Here is a 15,451-nt window from a genome sequence, read left to right as displayed (position 1 = left end):
GAAATAAAACTACAAACTCAAGTATTTCCAGATTCTAAGGCAGCATTTTATTATCAGTCTGATTTCTTAAGACCCATAGAATCCATTTATTTTAAGACCTGGGTGCTAGGGAAATAATTATAGACAGACATAGTCACTGCTCCTGAGGAGCTTCTGTTTTAGTGGGGAGGACGGGCACATTCATGGACAGTTACAGGGCAGTGTGCCAAGCCCCAGTGTGATGGGACACCTTCCTGTCCCGGGGAGGGATGATATTGAAGGCTTGTCACAGTGAATGGTGTCTGCTCTGGGACCTGAAGCATCCAGAGGAGTTGGAGTTGATTGGACCTGTAAGAGCTGATTCCAGAAGATGAGGTGAGCTAGTCAGGTGCTGCTGTCAGAAATGTGAAAATTGAGGGTGAGGCAACTGGTGTGAAGATGACAGAAAAGGAGATACTGGGGACGGAACTGCTAACTACGCTCAACCTCCATTATGAACAAGCACAAGAAGCCCCTGAGCAGAGAGTGGAGGTGGAGAAATGCTAAGAGAAGCAGAGCAGCCAGGAGAAAGGCATGTAGCCTTCATGGAAGAGTGCTGCCTTTCTTTCTTGCAGTTGCTTAGTTTTGGTTCCCTAAGAATCTTAGTTCTACTCTGAGTTTTCTGTCTTTGAATTCTTCTGGGATTTTTTTTTTTTTAATTTCCATAAGTTATCGGGGTACAGGTGGTATTTGGTTACATGAGTAAGTTCTTCAGTGGTGATTTGTGAGATTTTGGTGCACCCATTATCTGAGCAGTATACACTGCACCATATTTGTAGTCTTCTATCCCTCGCCCCGCTCACACTCTTCCCCCAAGTCCCCAAAGTCTGTTGTGTCATTTTTATGCCTTTGCATCCTCACAGCTTAGCTCCCACATATCAGGGAGAACATATGATGTTTGCTTTTCCATTCCTGAGTTGCTTCACTTAGTCTCCAGTCTCATCCAGGTCACTGCAAATGCTGTTAATTCATTCCTTTTTATGGCTGTATAGTATTCCATCATATGTATATACATTTTTTTCTTTTTTCTTTTTCCTTATCCACTTGTTGATTGATGGACATTTGGTTGGGTTGGTGCCACGACTTTGCTGTTGTGAATTGTGCTGCTATAAACATGCGTGTGCAAGTATCTTTTTTGAACAATGACTTATTTTCTTCTGGGTAGATACCCAGTAGTGGGATTGCTGGGTCAAATGGTAGTTCTACTTTTAGTTCTTTAAGGAATCTCCACACTATTTTCCATAGTGGCTGTACTAGTTTACATATCTCACTACAGTGTAGAAGCTGCCCTGTCAGCTGCTGCATCCACACCCAACATCTACTGTTTTTTGATTTTTTGATTTGGCCATTTCTGGCGGGGAAGGAGGCTGGTATCGCATTATGGTTTTGATTCATTTCGCTCTGATCTTTGTGATGTTGAGGCATTTTTTCAACATGTTTTTGGCATTTTATATCTTGCTTTTGAGAATGTCCTATTGATGCCCTTAACCACTTTTTGATGGATTGTTTTTTTTTCTACTGAAGTTAAGGATTGGTTTTAAAGATATTAAAGCTCCTTTTAGCGTTCTTGTAGGATGGCTTGTAATGCAAATTCTCTCAGTCATTGTTGTCTGAAAAGACCTATTTTTCTTCATATGTGATTGCTTAGTTTATGCTGATCAACATTTTGCTGATAATTGTTTGTTTGAGGAGGACTGAAGATAGGGCCCCAACCCCTTTTAGCTCTTAGGGTTTCTGCCAGTAAGCGGATAGGTTTTTCCTTACAGGATTACCTGGTGGCTTCTGTCTCACAGCCCTAAGATTATTTCTTTCGCCTTAACTTTGGATAAGCCTGGATGAACAATGTGCCTTAAGGCAATAGATCTTTTTGCGATGAATTTCCGCAGTGTTCTTTGTGCCTTCTTGTGTTTGGATGTCTAGATGCTCTAGGCAAAATGGGACATGAAGTTTTCCTGTATGCTCCCCCAAATACCGTTTTCTAAGTTTTTAGAATCCTCTTCTTCCCTCAGGAACACTGATTATTCTAGGTTTGGGTCCATTTAACATAATCCGCAGACTCTTGGAGGCGTTTTCATATGTTCTTATACCTTTTTCTTTGTCTTTGTTCGGATTGGGCTTACATTCAAGACCTTGTCTTCAAAGCTCTGAATTTCTTCTCTAGCTTTGTTCAATTCTATTGGGCTGAAACTTCCGGAGCATTTCACATCTTCTAAACGTGTGTCCAAAAGTTTCCTGAAGTTTTGTTGTTTTTTATTTAAGTCTATCTGTTTCCTTGTAATATTCCCCCTTCACTTCTTGTATCGATATTTTGGATTTCCTTGGCCTGGCTTCACCTTTTCTAGTCCTTCCTGATTGAGCTTAATAACTAACCTCCTGAATTCTCTTCCAGGAAAATAAGGGATTTCTTCTTGGTTTGGATCCATTGCTGGTGAACTAGTGTGATCTTTTTTGGGGGGATGTTGAAGAGCCTTGTTTTGTCATATTATCAGGGTTGGTTTTCTGGTTCCTTTCTCATTTGGGTAGGCTCCATCAGAGGGAAAATCTAGGACTGAAGGCTGTTGTTCAGATTCTTTTGTCCCACGGTGTGTTCTCTTGATGTAGTACTCTCCCCGTTTTCCTATGGATGTGGCTTCCTGTGAGCCAAACTGCAGTGATTATTGTCTCTCTTCTGAATCTAGCCACCCAGTGAATCTACCAGGCTCTGGGCTGATACCAGGGGTTGTCTACACAGAATCCTGTGATATGAACCATCTGTGGGTCTCTCAACCATGGATACCAGTGTCTGTTCTGGTGGAGGTGACTGGGGTGTACAATGGACTCCATGAGGGTTCTTAGCTTTGGTGGTTTAATGCTCTATTTTTGTGCTGGTTGGCCTCCTGCCAGGTGGTGGCACTTTCCAGAGAGCATCATCTGTGGTAGTATAGGGAGGGACCAACAGTGGGTAGGACCCTAGAACTCCCAAGAGTCTATGCCCTTTGTCTTTTGCTACCAGGATGGGTAGGGAAGGACCATCAGGTGGGGGCGGGGCTAGGTGTGTCTAAGCTCAGACTCTCCCTGAGTGGGTCTTGCTGAGGCTGCTGTGGGGGCTGGGGGTGAGATTCCCGGGTCTTTGGAGTTATGTACCTAGGAGGATTATGGCAGCCTTTGCTGAGTCATGCAGGCTGTCAGGGAAGTTGGGGAAAGCTGGCAGTTACAGGCCTCCCACACAGACCGAAGGCGGGTCTCTCTCCCACCGTGCTCCCCTTAACAACCCTCAGACCGTTTCCAGGTGGAGAGTGATACAAGGCTATCTGCCTCCCAGCTGTGTAAGAAGAGGGCTTGGTTCTTCCCCAGCCTGTGGAGTCTGTACATCAGATTTGCACCCTCCCCCGAGTTCTGGCAAAGAGGCTTCTCACCCCATTCAAATTGTTACAGATTTCAGCTAGAGATTTCCTTCTCTCTGTGTAGTTTTACCTCCTGCTTCTCTCCCATTGGATCCCTGTGGTGCCAGACAGGAATGGCCTGCCAGGGGACCCCGCGAACTCCCAGGGCCCTTCTGTTGCTTCCTCTACCCCAGTATTTCTCTTGGCTGTCCAAATTGACTCAGCTCCGGGTAAGTCAGAAACTTCTCCCATAAACAGACCTTCAGCTTCTCCTGTTGGGGGGATGTGTTTGGGAGAGGAAGGTCTCCCTTTCCCACTTCCACTATTGGGGCACTCACAGTTTTGTGAGGGGTCTCCCGGGTCCTAAAGGAGCCGTCCTCTTTGTTTAGAGGGTCTGTGGGTCCTCTTGGGATTGCTGATTTGTTCTTGCAATCAATCTGGAGCTAAAATTCACAATGTGAGCCCCTCTCGCTGCTCTGTCCACAGCCGCATCTAGTCCTGCCTCCTGTCTGCCATGATCTCGCCATACATCTCTTCTGGGAATTTTCAAAATAGTCTCTACCTTTAATTGAGCTGGATTAATTGGACCATTCATCCTTATAAGCCAGAAGAACTTCAGCAGAACACAATGAGAAGCTGGTCAGAGTTGCTTGGTTCTGTTTTCTTCTTTCGTTGGGTGTTTGGAAATAGTCTCACTATCTCTATGGGTCCCAGGTGCTAAAGCAGCAAGTATTCAGTACTACTTATGGGTCTCGGCCCTGGAATGCCCCATGGGGGCCACAGCACTCATCTGGCACCTTCTACTTTGCTTGCTTTTACACGATCCTTTCCACTGGGGATTATCTGTGGCTTTCTAGTGCCAGCCTTGTTTCCTGGAGCTCAGGTCCTGCTTCCAATCATATATCCTTGTCTATAGATGGTTTTTCTTGATTTCCTTTTCTTTTGTGTCTTCTGTGCTTGTTCCACATTACCATTATGAGGTTCCTCCATGTTGTTGCATTCATTCTCATTGCTGAATTGATTTCCATCACATGGATATTCCATAATGTATGTATGCATTTTATCGTAGATGGATATGTGAGTTGTATCCAATTTGGCGCTATTAAGAAAGGTCCTGCTATGAACAATCTTCTAAATGTTTTTTGGTAAACACATGTGTCCAGTGCTGTTTGGGTGGAATTACTTAGGAGTGGAATTGCTAGTTCACGAAATATGCATTTATTTTGCTTTCATGAAACTGCCTACGGTTCTGCAAAGTGGTTTAATCAATTTACAGTAGTGTTTCAAAGTTCTAGTTGCTCCACATCCTCACTGATATTTGACATGATTTTTTTTATTTTAGACTTTCTACTGGCAGTAATTTTTATCATTTTTATATTATACAATTTCTAATCCTGCACTCATAACTGTACTTTTAAAATGACATGTTTATTTACAATTTGAAGCTATTACTCTTGGGTGGCCCTGCCTGGGCTATCTCCCATCTCTCCACATACTTAATTAAATTCTGTGGAGATTCTAGGATGTCTTCCCTTCATCTTCCATTTCTCATTAATCTATCATTTCTTAGAACTCCATCGCAGTTTGATATTTATATTACACTGTTGTCAACCATGTAACATGTGTGTGTTCTCACCAACAATGCAGTGAAAATGCTCTTGTGGAAGGCAAAGGCTAGATCGTACTACCCCTTAGCACCTAGAAGGGCACACAGAATAATTACTCAATGTTTAATGAATTCAAGTGAAGTTTCCCTGTGCGTTGAGGAGGGTAGTGCAGGAAGTAGCTTTCTTTGGATAGTTCTGGAGAAGGTTATGGGCAGGGGAAGAAGATACTAAAGACAGTAATTACCAGGTAATGCCTGTGTAGGCCTGTCATGGCTAGGGCACAGTGAGGCGGAGACCCTTTGAAACATCAATGGTAATTCAGGAGTTATGAGGATGAAAACAGGCAAGAGTCTGGGAGGGAGCAGGACAGATCACAAAAACCTAGTGGTGAAATGGGAGGAGTTCCCTTATCCCCCTCAAGGGTGTGTGATAGGGGAGTGGCTCGCTTCTTAGGTGCCCCGCTGCTCAAACCCTTAGCAGAAGCATGCAGACCAGCAGGTCATGGGGAGCATTTTTGGCACCAACCCCATGGCAGCATCTAGGGTTGAGTGCATACAGCTGTTGAAGCCCTGGTGGGTATGTGTTACCGTGTGCTCTTTCAGCTTTGCCGTCTGCAGGCGGCTTGTGTTAATCAGCTCAATTAGACTCTCTGCCTTATCACCAGGACAGAGGGCTTTCTGTATCCTGGGTTCTTGCCCTAGTGTATCAGAAAAATCAGATCACATGTGGACTTGGAGGATGGGTTGAAAGATTTTATTGAGTGGTAGAAGTAGCTTTCAGTGAGATGGATGGGGATCCAGAAGGGAGATGGAGTGGGAAGGTGGTCTTCCCCTAGAGTCTGGCCGATCGTTCCCAGCTGAATTGCATGTCATCCCGCCATCGATGTCCTGCCAGTGTTGGTGTGCTCTTCTGCTCCTCTTGATGTCCAGCCATTTGTGTCTGTGCTCGCTAGGGTCTCAGGGTTTTATGAGCACAAGATAGGGATCATGGTGGGCCAGAGTGGTTTTGGAAAATGCAACATTTTGGCACAAAAACAGGAGTGCCTGTTCTCACTTAGGTCCATGAGCACAAGCCTGAGGGTGGAGCCCTAGCCAGAGACCCTGCCCTTCTCTACCCAGCACTTCCCTGCCCGCCTCCCGTGTCAGCAGTATCAGTAGAGTCTGAGCTGGGTGGGGTGCTCCTCACCAGTGGTATATTGACAGTTGGCAAATGCCCTTCCTAAGAGGAGGTGAGTGGGTACAGTGGACTCAATGTCCTGTATTTATAAAATGATAAAAGATTTTGTAGGCGAAAGTAAAAGAAAGATCCTATGAGCAATAACTTTTTTATGTAAAGCAAGCAAGAACTGTATGTTTCTGCTTGCAGTACCTGATTTTTTCATATGTACCTATCATAGACACCTTTCTAGGGCAAAGAAATATGTTAGGCTCATGTTATTTCTTAGCCAAATAGGTTTTTGCTGAGGCAAAGAACAGAATTTATGTATATGCTTGCACTTAAAATGCTTTGATTTTTTTCTCAATAAAAATGAAGATTTAGATGTGAAGAGCCACACAGTTTTGTTAGGTGCAATTTGATGAATGCCATTTTCCCCACAGTCTCAGCTTCAGCTTGCCTTTCCCTTTCATGTTTTTCGGCCACAAAACCTCTTTACTCTTTTCTGGCTTATCAATGAAAATGCATGACTAAATTGTTTAAGCTGAATTCCTGGCTTTCTGTGCTGTATATTCCATTTTGTTGGCAAGATATTCTTGTGACTTTCCTTCTGTTCACAGAATTTGTGGTAGAAAATTGGTAAATTCATTTTGGTTTTGCACTTGCTTTAAAAAAGATAACACAGCAGGGCAGAGATATTTGACAGATTATTTTGCTTCTGAAATTATAGCAGAAATAAGATGATTTGCTTCAATGTAATTCATAGTGAAAGAATTAAAAAGAAATACTGTAGCCATTGGACAGCTAGCAGAACTATCCCCTCCGCCCCCTACCTCCAGTGTAATTAGCTTTTGGAGTGATTCCAAATGGCTTCTTTGTTTGCGGTTGTTGTTCTTTTGTGGTTTTTTTTTTTTTTTTTTTCTCATTTTGTTTTGTTTCATTTTGAAACAGGATCTTGCTCTGTTGCTCCAGGCTGCAATTCAGTGGCACAATCACTGCTCACTCCAGCCTTGACCTCCCTGGCTAAAGTGATCCATCCTCTCATCTCAGCCTCTGGAGTAGCTGGGACTACAGGTGTGTGCCACCACACCCAGCTAAGTTTTCTTTAAAAAAAATTTTTGTAGAGATGAGGCCTTGGTGTGTTGCCTAGGCTTATCTCAAACTCTGGGGCTCAAGCAGTCCTCCCAGCTAGGGCTCCCAAGGTGCTGAGATTACAGGCATGAGGTACCATGCCCAGCTCACTGCACCCTCCGCCTCCCAGGTTCAAGTGATTCTCCTGCCTCTTCCTCCCAAATAGCTGGGAATACAGGTGCGCACCACCACACCCACCTAATTTTTGTATTTTTAGTAGAGAAGGGGTTTCACCATGTTGGCCAGGATGGTCTTGATCTCTTGACCTCGTGATCCGCCCACCTCGGCCTCCCAAAGTGCTGGGATTACAGATGTGAACCACTGTGAAAGCATTTTTCTTTTGGTAATATGTAAATAACTGTGTCGAGATTATAACTTAAACAAATTTTTGTTATATTCGTTTTTTGTCAATACAGTATTGCACATCTAGAAGACATAAAGAATTGAGGTCAACTTACAGAGCAAGGCCAAAACGTAAACTCAAAATTAAATAATACATTCTGCATAGCAGTTCCGGATGTTCCATAGTCAAGCCATAGGTGGAAATAAGATAAGAAAGTGTTACTATTGCAATTCTATTGCCTTTTGCCCTAGTTAAAAAGTAGAGAAAGTGGCATAAAGTACCCCACATGCATGCCATCTTCCAGTCTCAATAATGATAACTCCTGTCATCTTGTTTCATCCATATCCCACCTACTTACTTTCCCTTCCTCTTAGTCAATTATTTTAAAGCAAATCCCAGACACCATTTTATTTCATTTGTGTGTATGTTAGTATATATTTCTAAAAGGCAAGCACTCTTAAAAAAAATTACCACAATACTATTATCACACTTAACAGTGATTGTCCCTAGCCAATTCTCTCTCTATCCAATCAGTATTTCAGTTTATTCTGATTGTGTCCTAAGTGATTATTTTTAATAGAGGTTTGTTTGGATTAGCATCTAAACAAAATCTGCACTTTGCTTGATGTGTCTCTGAAGTTTCTTTTAATTTGCAGATGTCCTCTCCCTCCTTCTCTTCCCATAATTACAATGTACTTGTTTAAGAATCTGGGCCCTTTGTTTCCCACAGTCTGGATTTTGCACACTGCATCCCTGTGGTGTGATGCGGCATGTTCTGTTGTTTCCTGTCTTTGCTATAAACTGATCATTAGATTTAGGACTTGATTAGTTCAGGTTTGATTCTGTTTTTTCTTTTGACTTCGTAAGCATGGTGTATATTTCCATAAGGAGGACATCAGACTGTTCATTTCCCTTTCAGTGATGTTAAAGTTGATTAGTCAGTTCTAGGCACCTGAATTAGCCTGATTTAACTATTATAAGTAAAGGACCTCATTGGCTTTTCACCTAATAAGTTAAGCAGTCATTGATGATCATTGCCATTGATGATCATGCCTAGATCTATTATTTCCTCAAAAAGGGGATAATAGTTTTAAAGTCATGTTAAGAGCTGGGATGTGACTGAGAGGCAGAGCTACCCAACTTTTTCTTCTAAGTTTGATGGTTCATTACTTACCTGAAAAGCTAAGTCATAGAGAACCTTTAGTGGCCTGAAAGGTAGATGGCATCAGCCTGAAAGCTCTATGAAAAAAGAAGCCCAAAATGATTCAATCACTTTTCTGTGGAGATGGCATTCTCAGGCAGCAATTTCGCAGGTCCGAGCCTAAAAGATAAACAGTGTTTTTTTTTTTGTCATTTTTTTGTTGCTGTTAAATAGGAAAGCCTGAACTTTATCAAACTTTCAGTTTTACTGTTCTATTTGTATATTACCTTTTAGTTAAAAATTAACAGAGGGGAAAGGGTTGAACGTGATTGAAATAGCCATGCCTCTTTCAACCTCTTTGTTGGGGTTTGAGAGTCTGAGCAGTAAATAATCTCCCTCCTGCTCTGCAGCCTGATGGCTGTGGATGGTTTTCCTTTCCACCACTGACCTTCAAACAATAAGAAGGGTGGGGAGGAGAGAACTGAGGTGTTTTAAACCAGTAGCTATTTGTTGACAGGAATTCAGGGTCAACTGATGCTTCGCACTAGAAAGTAACTTGGAAATTATCTCATCTAATGTCTCCACCAATCCAAGATTCCCTCTAAAAATACCCGACAAATGAGGGAGAACCTCTCTTCACACTCTGTACTCTTACGGTGTTCATCTGTTTCCTTCTGCCTTTTTAATTCAGTGTGTCCTATTTTCACTATTGGATTATACATTCCTTGAGGACAAGGAATTCATCTAATTCTTCTGTTTAATTCCAAGTAAGTTGACAAACACAGTCAGATATGAGCTGAAGTGGTGAACACAGATTTCACTCCATCACTACTGACAGTAGGGGAAGGAGAAGAGCTTCATTCTGATTTGTGCAGAGGTGACTGGGCCTTTCAAAGGGAGGGTGAGGGAGTGGGTGGAGTGGGGGTGGCTCAGTAATGTCAGAGAGGTGAAGACTTATAAAGCGTTGATCCCTGTAGATGCAATGAGGCCAGCTGTGTCCGCTGGCTGACAGTTACTAAAGTTAAAGTTCTGTGCTCCCAGAGATTGGGAGACAGAGGCCTGTCCTTCCTGATAATTACATTTCATAGGAATGGCTCTCGGACCCTTGATGGAGATGCTTCTGTGTTGTAAGAGATAAGTATTCACAGTCATAAGCACATTTTTGTAAATGCTGTAAGAAAAGGATGTTGGGGGCCTGTTGTTAGGTGTTGACTAGAGCAAAGAATAAATTCTCCTGACAGTATTTCTCAGGTAAGCATTTTAATGAGGGGCTGGGGTCATCCCAGGGACACAGCCTTATGCTGAGGCAATGCTAGAGTTTGATCATCTCCTAATGCGGAGATTTGGACAAAGTTGCTATGTGCAGTTCTCAAGGGTCTAGAACACTGCTTAATGAATGTATTGAATGAATGAATTTAAATAAATTCAATTTTCTCTACCCCTAAAATGAGGGGAACAACTAGAATGCCTTCCACTTTACCTTAGTGCCTAGTTACAGCCAGGAAACAGGCATAACACCTCCTCCATCCATTGTCCCTCTGTCCATCTGGCTGTCCTTGTCATCAAGGGCACCTGCTGTTTCCCTCCTACCAACTCCTGGTCCCTCAGTTTGTGAGTAAGAGATATTAGCTCCATACCACAAATATTTTGATTTTTTGAAATAACTCAATATAGATCAGTGTATTATAAAAATGATGAAATATTTTCAAATCTACTGCGGGATTCTGGGCACTATTAAGAAGGGACAATTCAAATGCCTCTTATCCAGGGAATCACGTCTGAAACAGAGTGACATTTCTGTCATGTGCTTTTGTCAAACATTTCCTTCATAGCATTTATTTCTGGTTGTAATATATTTATTTGTATGATAATTTTAAAATATATGTCATGGAAACTGTATCTGTATTTGTTCACCATTGAAAGGTCAGCACCTCAGAGTGGCTAGAACCTATTAGATATATCCCAAATCTATCAATTTAATAAATAAATGAGTGAATGGCTTTCCATCTTCCCTTGTCTTCTCCTCCAAGATAACATTGACTGGGTAGAAATGCTATTTAATAAAAATATGGTGACTGAATGCTTACAGAATGCCATGGTTCTTGAGCAGTGTTTCAGTGATTCCTCTTCTCTTTATAGATTCCTCACCTATTCCTACCTCTTAGCGTTCAACGTGTGGCTTCTGCTTGCACCTGTGACCCTGTGCTACGACTGGCAGGTCGGCAGTATTCCTTTGGTGGAGACCATATGGGACATGCGGAACTTAGCCACCATCCTTCTGGCAGTTGTGATGGCCTTATTGAGCCTGCACTGCTTAGCAGCCTTTAAGGTAATTTTTTGAAAAATAGAATGAACTCTGCATTTGAAGACAGATATTCTATGCCCATAATGTTCTTTTTTGTGCAGGTGGTCTGGGTGTAAATTGAATCTCCTCTCTTTGTGTATTTAAATGTTTTCTAGCTGGTAATAATATACCATGGCCACCTTATAGATTTTTTGACTGTTTCTACTAACCCTGTATTGATCTGAAGCTTGATGTTTGTAAATGAGAAGTTACTGCTGTGGTTGGCTAATTTTCAAAGTAATTTATTTGATTTAATATAATGATAAATGAAATTGTGGTAAATAACCTATTTATAAATGCTTAAAATGTGGTTAAGACTCTACTTTCATGAATGAATGCCAGAGGTAGTTGGGTCATTTCTCCCACTGCCTCCCCCAAAAGTATAAAACTACAAAATTATTAAATACAACTATTTCAAAAATGACCAAAGACCAAAGGCAAATATTCTAGTTCATTCTCATGCTGCTATAAGGACATACCTGAGACTGAATAATTTATAAAGGAAAGAGGTTTAGTTAGCTCACAGTTATGCAGGGCTGGGGAAGCCTTAGGAAACTTACAATCAGGGCAGAAGGGGAAGCAAACACATCCTTCTTCACAAGGCAGCAGGAGAGAGAATAATGAGTGCCCATTGAAGGGGAAAGTCCCTTATAAAACCATCATATCTAGTGAGAACTACCTCACTATCACAAAGAGCAGAATGGGGGAAACTGCCCCCATGGTTTAATTATCTCCACCTGGTCCGCACAACATGTGGGAATTATGGGAACTACAATTCAAGATGAGATTTGGGTGGTGACACAGACAAACCATTTCAGCCAAAAACTTGAAAATGTTTACTTATGAAAAACTGCTACTCCATTGGATAAGATGCTTTTACCTGAAGGTAAGTTCTCTCCATCCTGTCAGATCTAGCAGTAAAAATCCATAAGTTTACTGGTTGGAATTGACTGGTAAACTTTGGAAAGTTTTACAATTTTGGAAAAATTTGGTTTGGGAAAGAAACAGAGCAGCAAAAAGGTAAGGGAAAGTTTTGGAAGCAAGAGAAATATAGAAGAGCAGAGGTAATATACATGAATCCATGCATTCATGGCTGTTAAATGACATGTGCACAAGCAAAATTAAAAGCTCTGGGAGACTTATTTGCTGCAAGTTTGTATGCATTCTTCAGCACATACACTAGTTGAGCAGCAGAGATTGGGAAATTCACTGGCGTGAGTTATTCATGTATAACCTCTGCCCAAATCATTGACTGATCACAAAGCCATATTGGCACAAGAGAGATCCCCAGAAATCCAGGCAAAAGAAGAAAAGAACTGAGCAATAATTTCAACATTCTGCAGAGAAACAGATTTTCCAGTTTGAGTCTATGGAAGCTCATCAAATGTATTCAAACAGGAAAACCAACAATTTCAGAAGAACAAAATAGAATCCAGGGTCCCTACAATGTATGACATGTAACACCCAGTTTAACCAAAGATTACTAGATATGTGAAGAAACAGGAGTGTGTGACCAAACTCAGTTTAAAAAAAAAAAAAAAAAATCAGTAGGAAATGGAATAGAATTGAGAATTCAGGGCTAAATCCACACTAATGGGATCAACTGATTTTTGACATAGTTATCAAAGTAATTCAATGGAGAAACAATGGTCTTTTAAAAATGTAACTGAATATCTGTAAGAAAAAATATGAATCTTAATCCTTACATTATACAGTATACAGAAATTAATTCTAAGTGGATCATAGCCCTAAACAAAAAAGTAAATTACACCAAAATTTCTAAAAGAAAAGGAGAAAATCTTTGTGAATTTGACTTAAGCAAATATTTCTTAGAACATTTAATGTGAAAACTATAAAAGAAAAGTTGATAAATTGGATGTCATCAAAATTAAATATTCTTTTCATCAAAAGATAATGTGAATTAAATGAAGAGGCAAGTCACAAATTGGGATAAAATATTTGTAAAACATAAATCTACAAAGACCTTGTATCTGGAATATTTAAAGTGCTCTTAAAATGCAATAATAAGAAGACAAAAACTAAAATGGAGAAAAGATTCATGTGGACACTTCACAGAAGAAGATATGCAAAATTTTTAACAAATACATGAAAAGATGCTCAGCATCATTAGTCATCAGGGAACTTCAAATTAAATCCACAAAGAGATACCATTATATTCTCACTATAATGACTATCACTGGAAAGATTCCCAACACTGAGTATTGGCCAGTGTGGAGCAACTGGAATCCTCATCCATTACTGATGGGAATAAAAAATGATACAGACACTTTGGAAAAATTTGGAAGTTTCTTAAAAAGTTAAACATAAAATTAAACAGCTCTATCCATCTCCACCTACTGAAAAGAAATGAAAACATGTCCACATGAATATCTTGTCTGTGAATATTCATACAGCTTTATTTATAATAGCAAACAAATTGGGAAAAATCTAATGACCTAACATGCAATTGGACAAACTCAGTGTCATCAATTATTCAGAAATTTTAAGGAACAAACTACGAATACATAAAACAATGTGGACGGACATGGATGAACATGGTGCTAAGTGAAAGAAACCAGACATATAAGAGTGTATGCTATATGATATGGTTTGGCTGTGTCCCCACCCAAATCTGATCTTGAATTATAGTTCCCATAATCTCCACATGTCATGGGAGGGACCCCATGAGAGATAATTGACTCATGGGGGCAGTTACCCACATGCTGTTCTTGTGATAGTGAGAGAGTTCTCATGAGATCTGATGGTTTTATAAGGGGTTTTTCTCCCTTTGCTCAGCACTCATTCTGTCTCCTGCTGCCCAAGGTCCCTGCTTCCTCTTCACCTTCCACTATGATTATAAATTTCCTGAGACCTCCCCAGCCATGCAGAACTGTGAGTCAATTAAACCTGTTTTCTTTATAAATTACCTAGTCTTGGGTATTTCTTCATAGCAGCATAAAAACAAACTAAATACCCTATATGATTCCATTCATGTGAAATTCTAAAAAAGGTGTAATGACAGAAAACGTGGGGTTGGAGGTTGACTATAACTTGAAATAACATTTTGAGGTGTTTTATGTTTTTTAACATATAACTGTGGTAGTGAAACTCACCAAAATATATACTTAAAATGGTTGAATTTGTTTTATGGTAACTTTACCTCAATAAAGTATAAAAAATGATGAAATATTGCAATTAGGTAAAAGTCTGGAATGAATACAGAACTGAAATTTAAACATAAAATGTAACGACAGTCCTGAAAATTGAATGAAAAAAATTTGCATGATTAAAACACCTTTTTAAAATTGAAGTGAAAGTTATATAACATACAATTAACTATTTTAAAGAGTACAATTTAGTGGCACTTAGTGTATTTACAGTGTTATACAACTGCCAGCACTTTCTAGTTTCAAAGCTTTTTCATTACCCCATAAAACAACCTCATACTTATTAAGTAATCACTCTCAGCTTTCCCCTCCTCTATCCCCTGATAACCTTTAATTTGCTTTCTGTCTCTATTAATTTGCCTATTCTGGGTATAGCATATAAAAGGAGTGTGAACCCAAAATGTCCGAGACTGGCCTCAGCCAATTTAGAAAGTTTATTTTGCCAAGGTGAAGGACACACCTGTGACATAGCCTCAGGAGGTCCTCACTACAAGTGCCCTATGTGATAGGGGTACAGCTTGCTTTTGTACATTTTAGGGAGACCTGAGACATCAATCATATGTGTAAAACATACATTGGCTCGATATGGAAGGGCAGAACAACTTGAAGGGTGGAGGCACGTCCAGGTCATAGGTAGCTTTAAAAATTTTCTGATTGGCAATTTGTTGAAAGAGTTATTATCAATAGAAAGGAATGCCTGAGGCCAGGCATGGTCCCTGATGCCTGTAACCCCAGCACTTTGGGAGGCCGAGGTGAGCAGAAAACTTGAGGCCAGGAGTTCAAGACCAGCCTGGCCAACATGGCGAAACCCCATCTCTACTAAAATACAAAATTAGCCAGGCATGGTGGTATGCGCCTGTAGTTCTAGCTACTTGTCAGGCTAAGGTGGAAGAACCTCTTAAACCCAGGAGGTGGAGGTTGCAGTGAGCCGAGATCGCACCACTGCACTCCAGCCTGGGTGACAGAGCGAAGTCTGTCTCAAAATAATAATAATACAATAATAATAATAATAATAATAATAATAATAATAATAATAAAATGTAAAAAGAAAGGAATGCCTGGGTTACAATAGAGGGTTGTAGAGACCTTGTTTTTACTATGCAGGTGAAGCCTCCAAGTAGCAGGCTTAGAGAGAATAGACTGTAAATGTTTCTTATGAAGTCTGTGTTGATGTTAGTGCTGG

General features: G+C 40.6%; 1 protein-coding gene across 1 annotated transcript in view; it reads left to right on the top strand.

Moving 5' to 3' along the window:
- TMTC1 (transmembrane O-mannosyltransferase targeting cadherins 1) overlaps nucleotides 1-15,451 on the top strand; it is a 291,686-nt gene that overhangs the window by 139,440 nt on the left and 136,795 nt on the right. The window contains 1 exon segment of the mRNA XM_017875607.1: nucleotides 10,897-11,086. Coding sequence (XP_017731096.1) covers nucleotides 10,897-11,086 — 190 coding nt within the window.

Source organism: Rhinopithecus bieti, unplaced genomic scaffold, assembly GCF_001698545.2.
Source record: "Rhinopithecus bieti isolate Rb0 unplaced genomic scaffold, ASM169854v2 scaffold_7884, whole genome shotgun sequence".
NCBI classification, from domain to species: Eukaryota; Metazoa; Chordata; class Mammalia; order Primates; family Cercopithecidae; genus Rhinopithecus; species Rhinopithecus bieti.
Note: the sequence above shows the minus strand (reverse complement) of the source record. Positions and strands in the feature narration are given on the sequence as shown.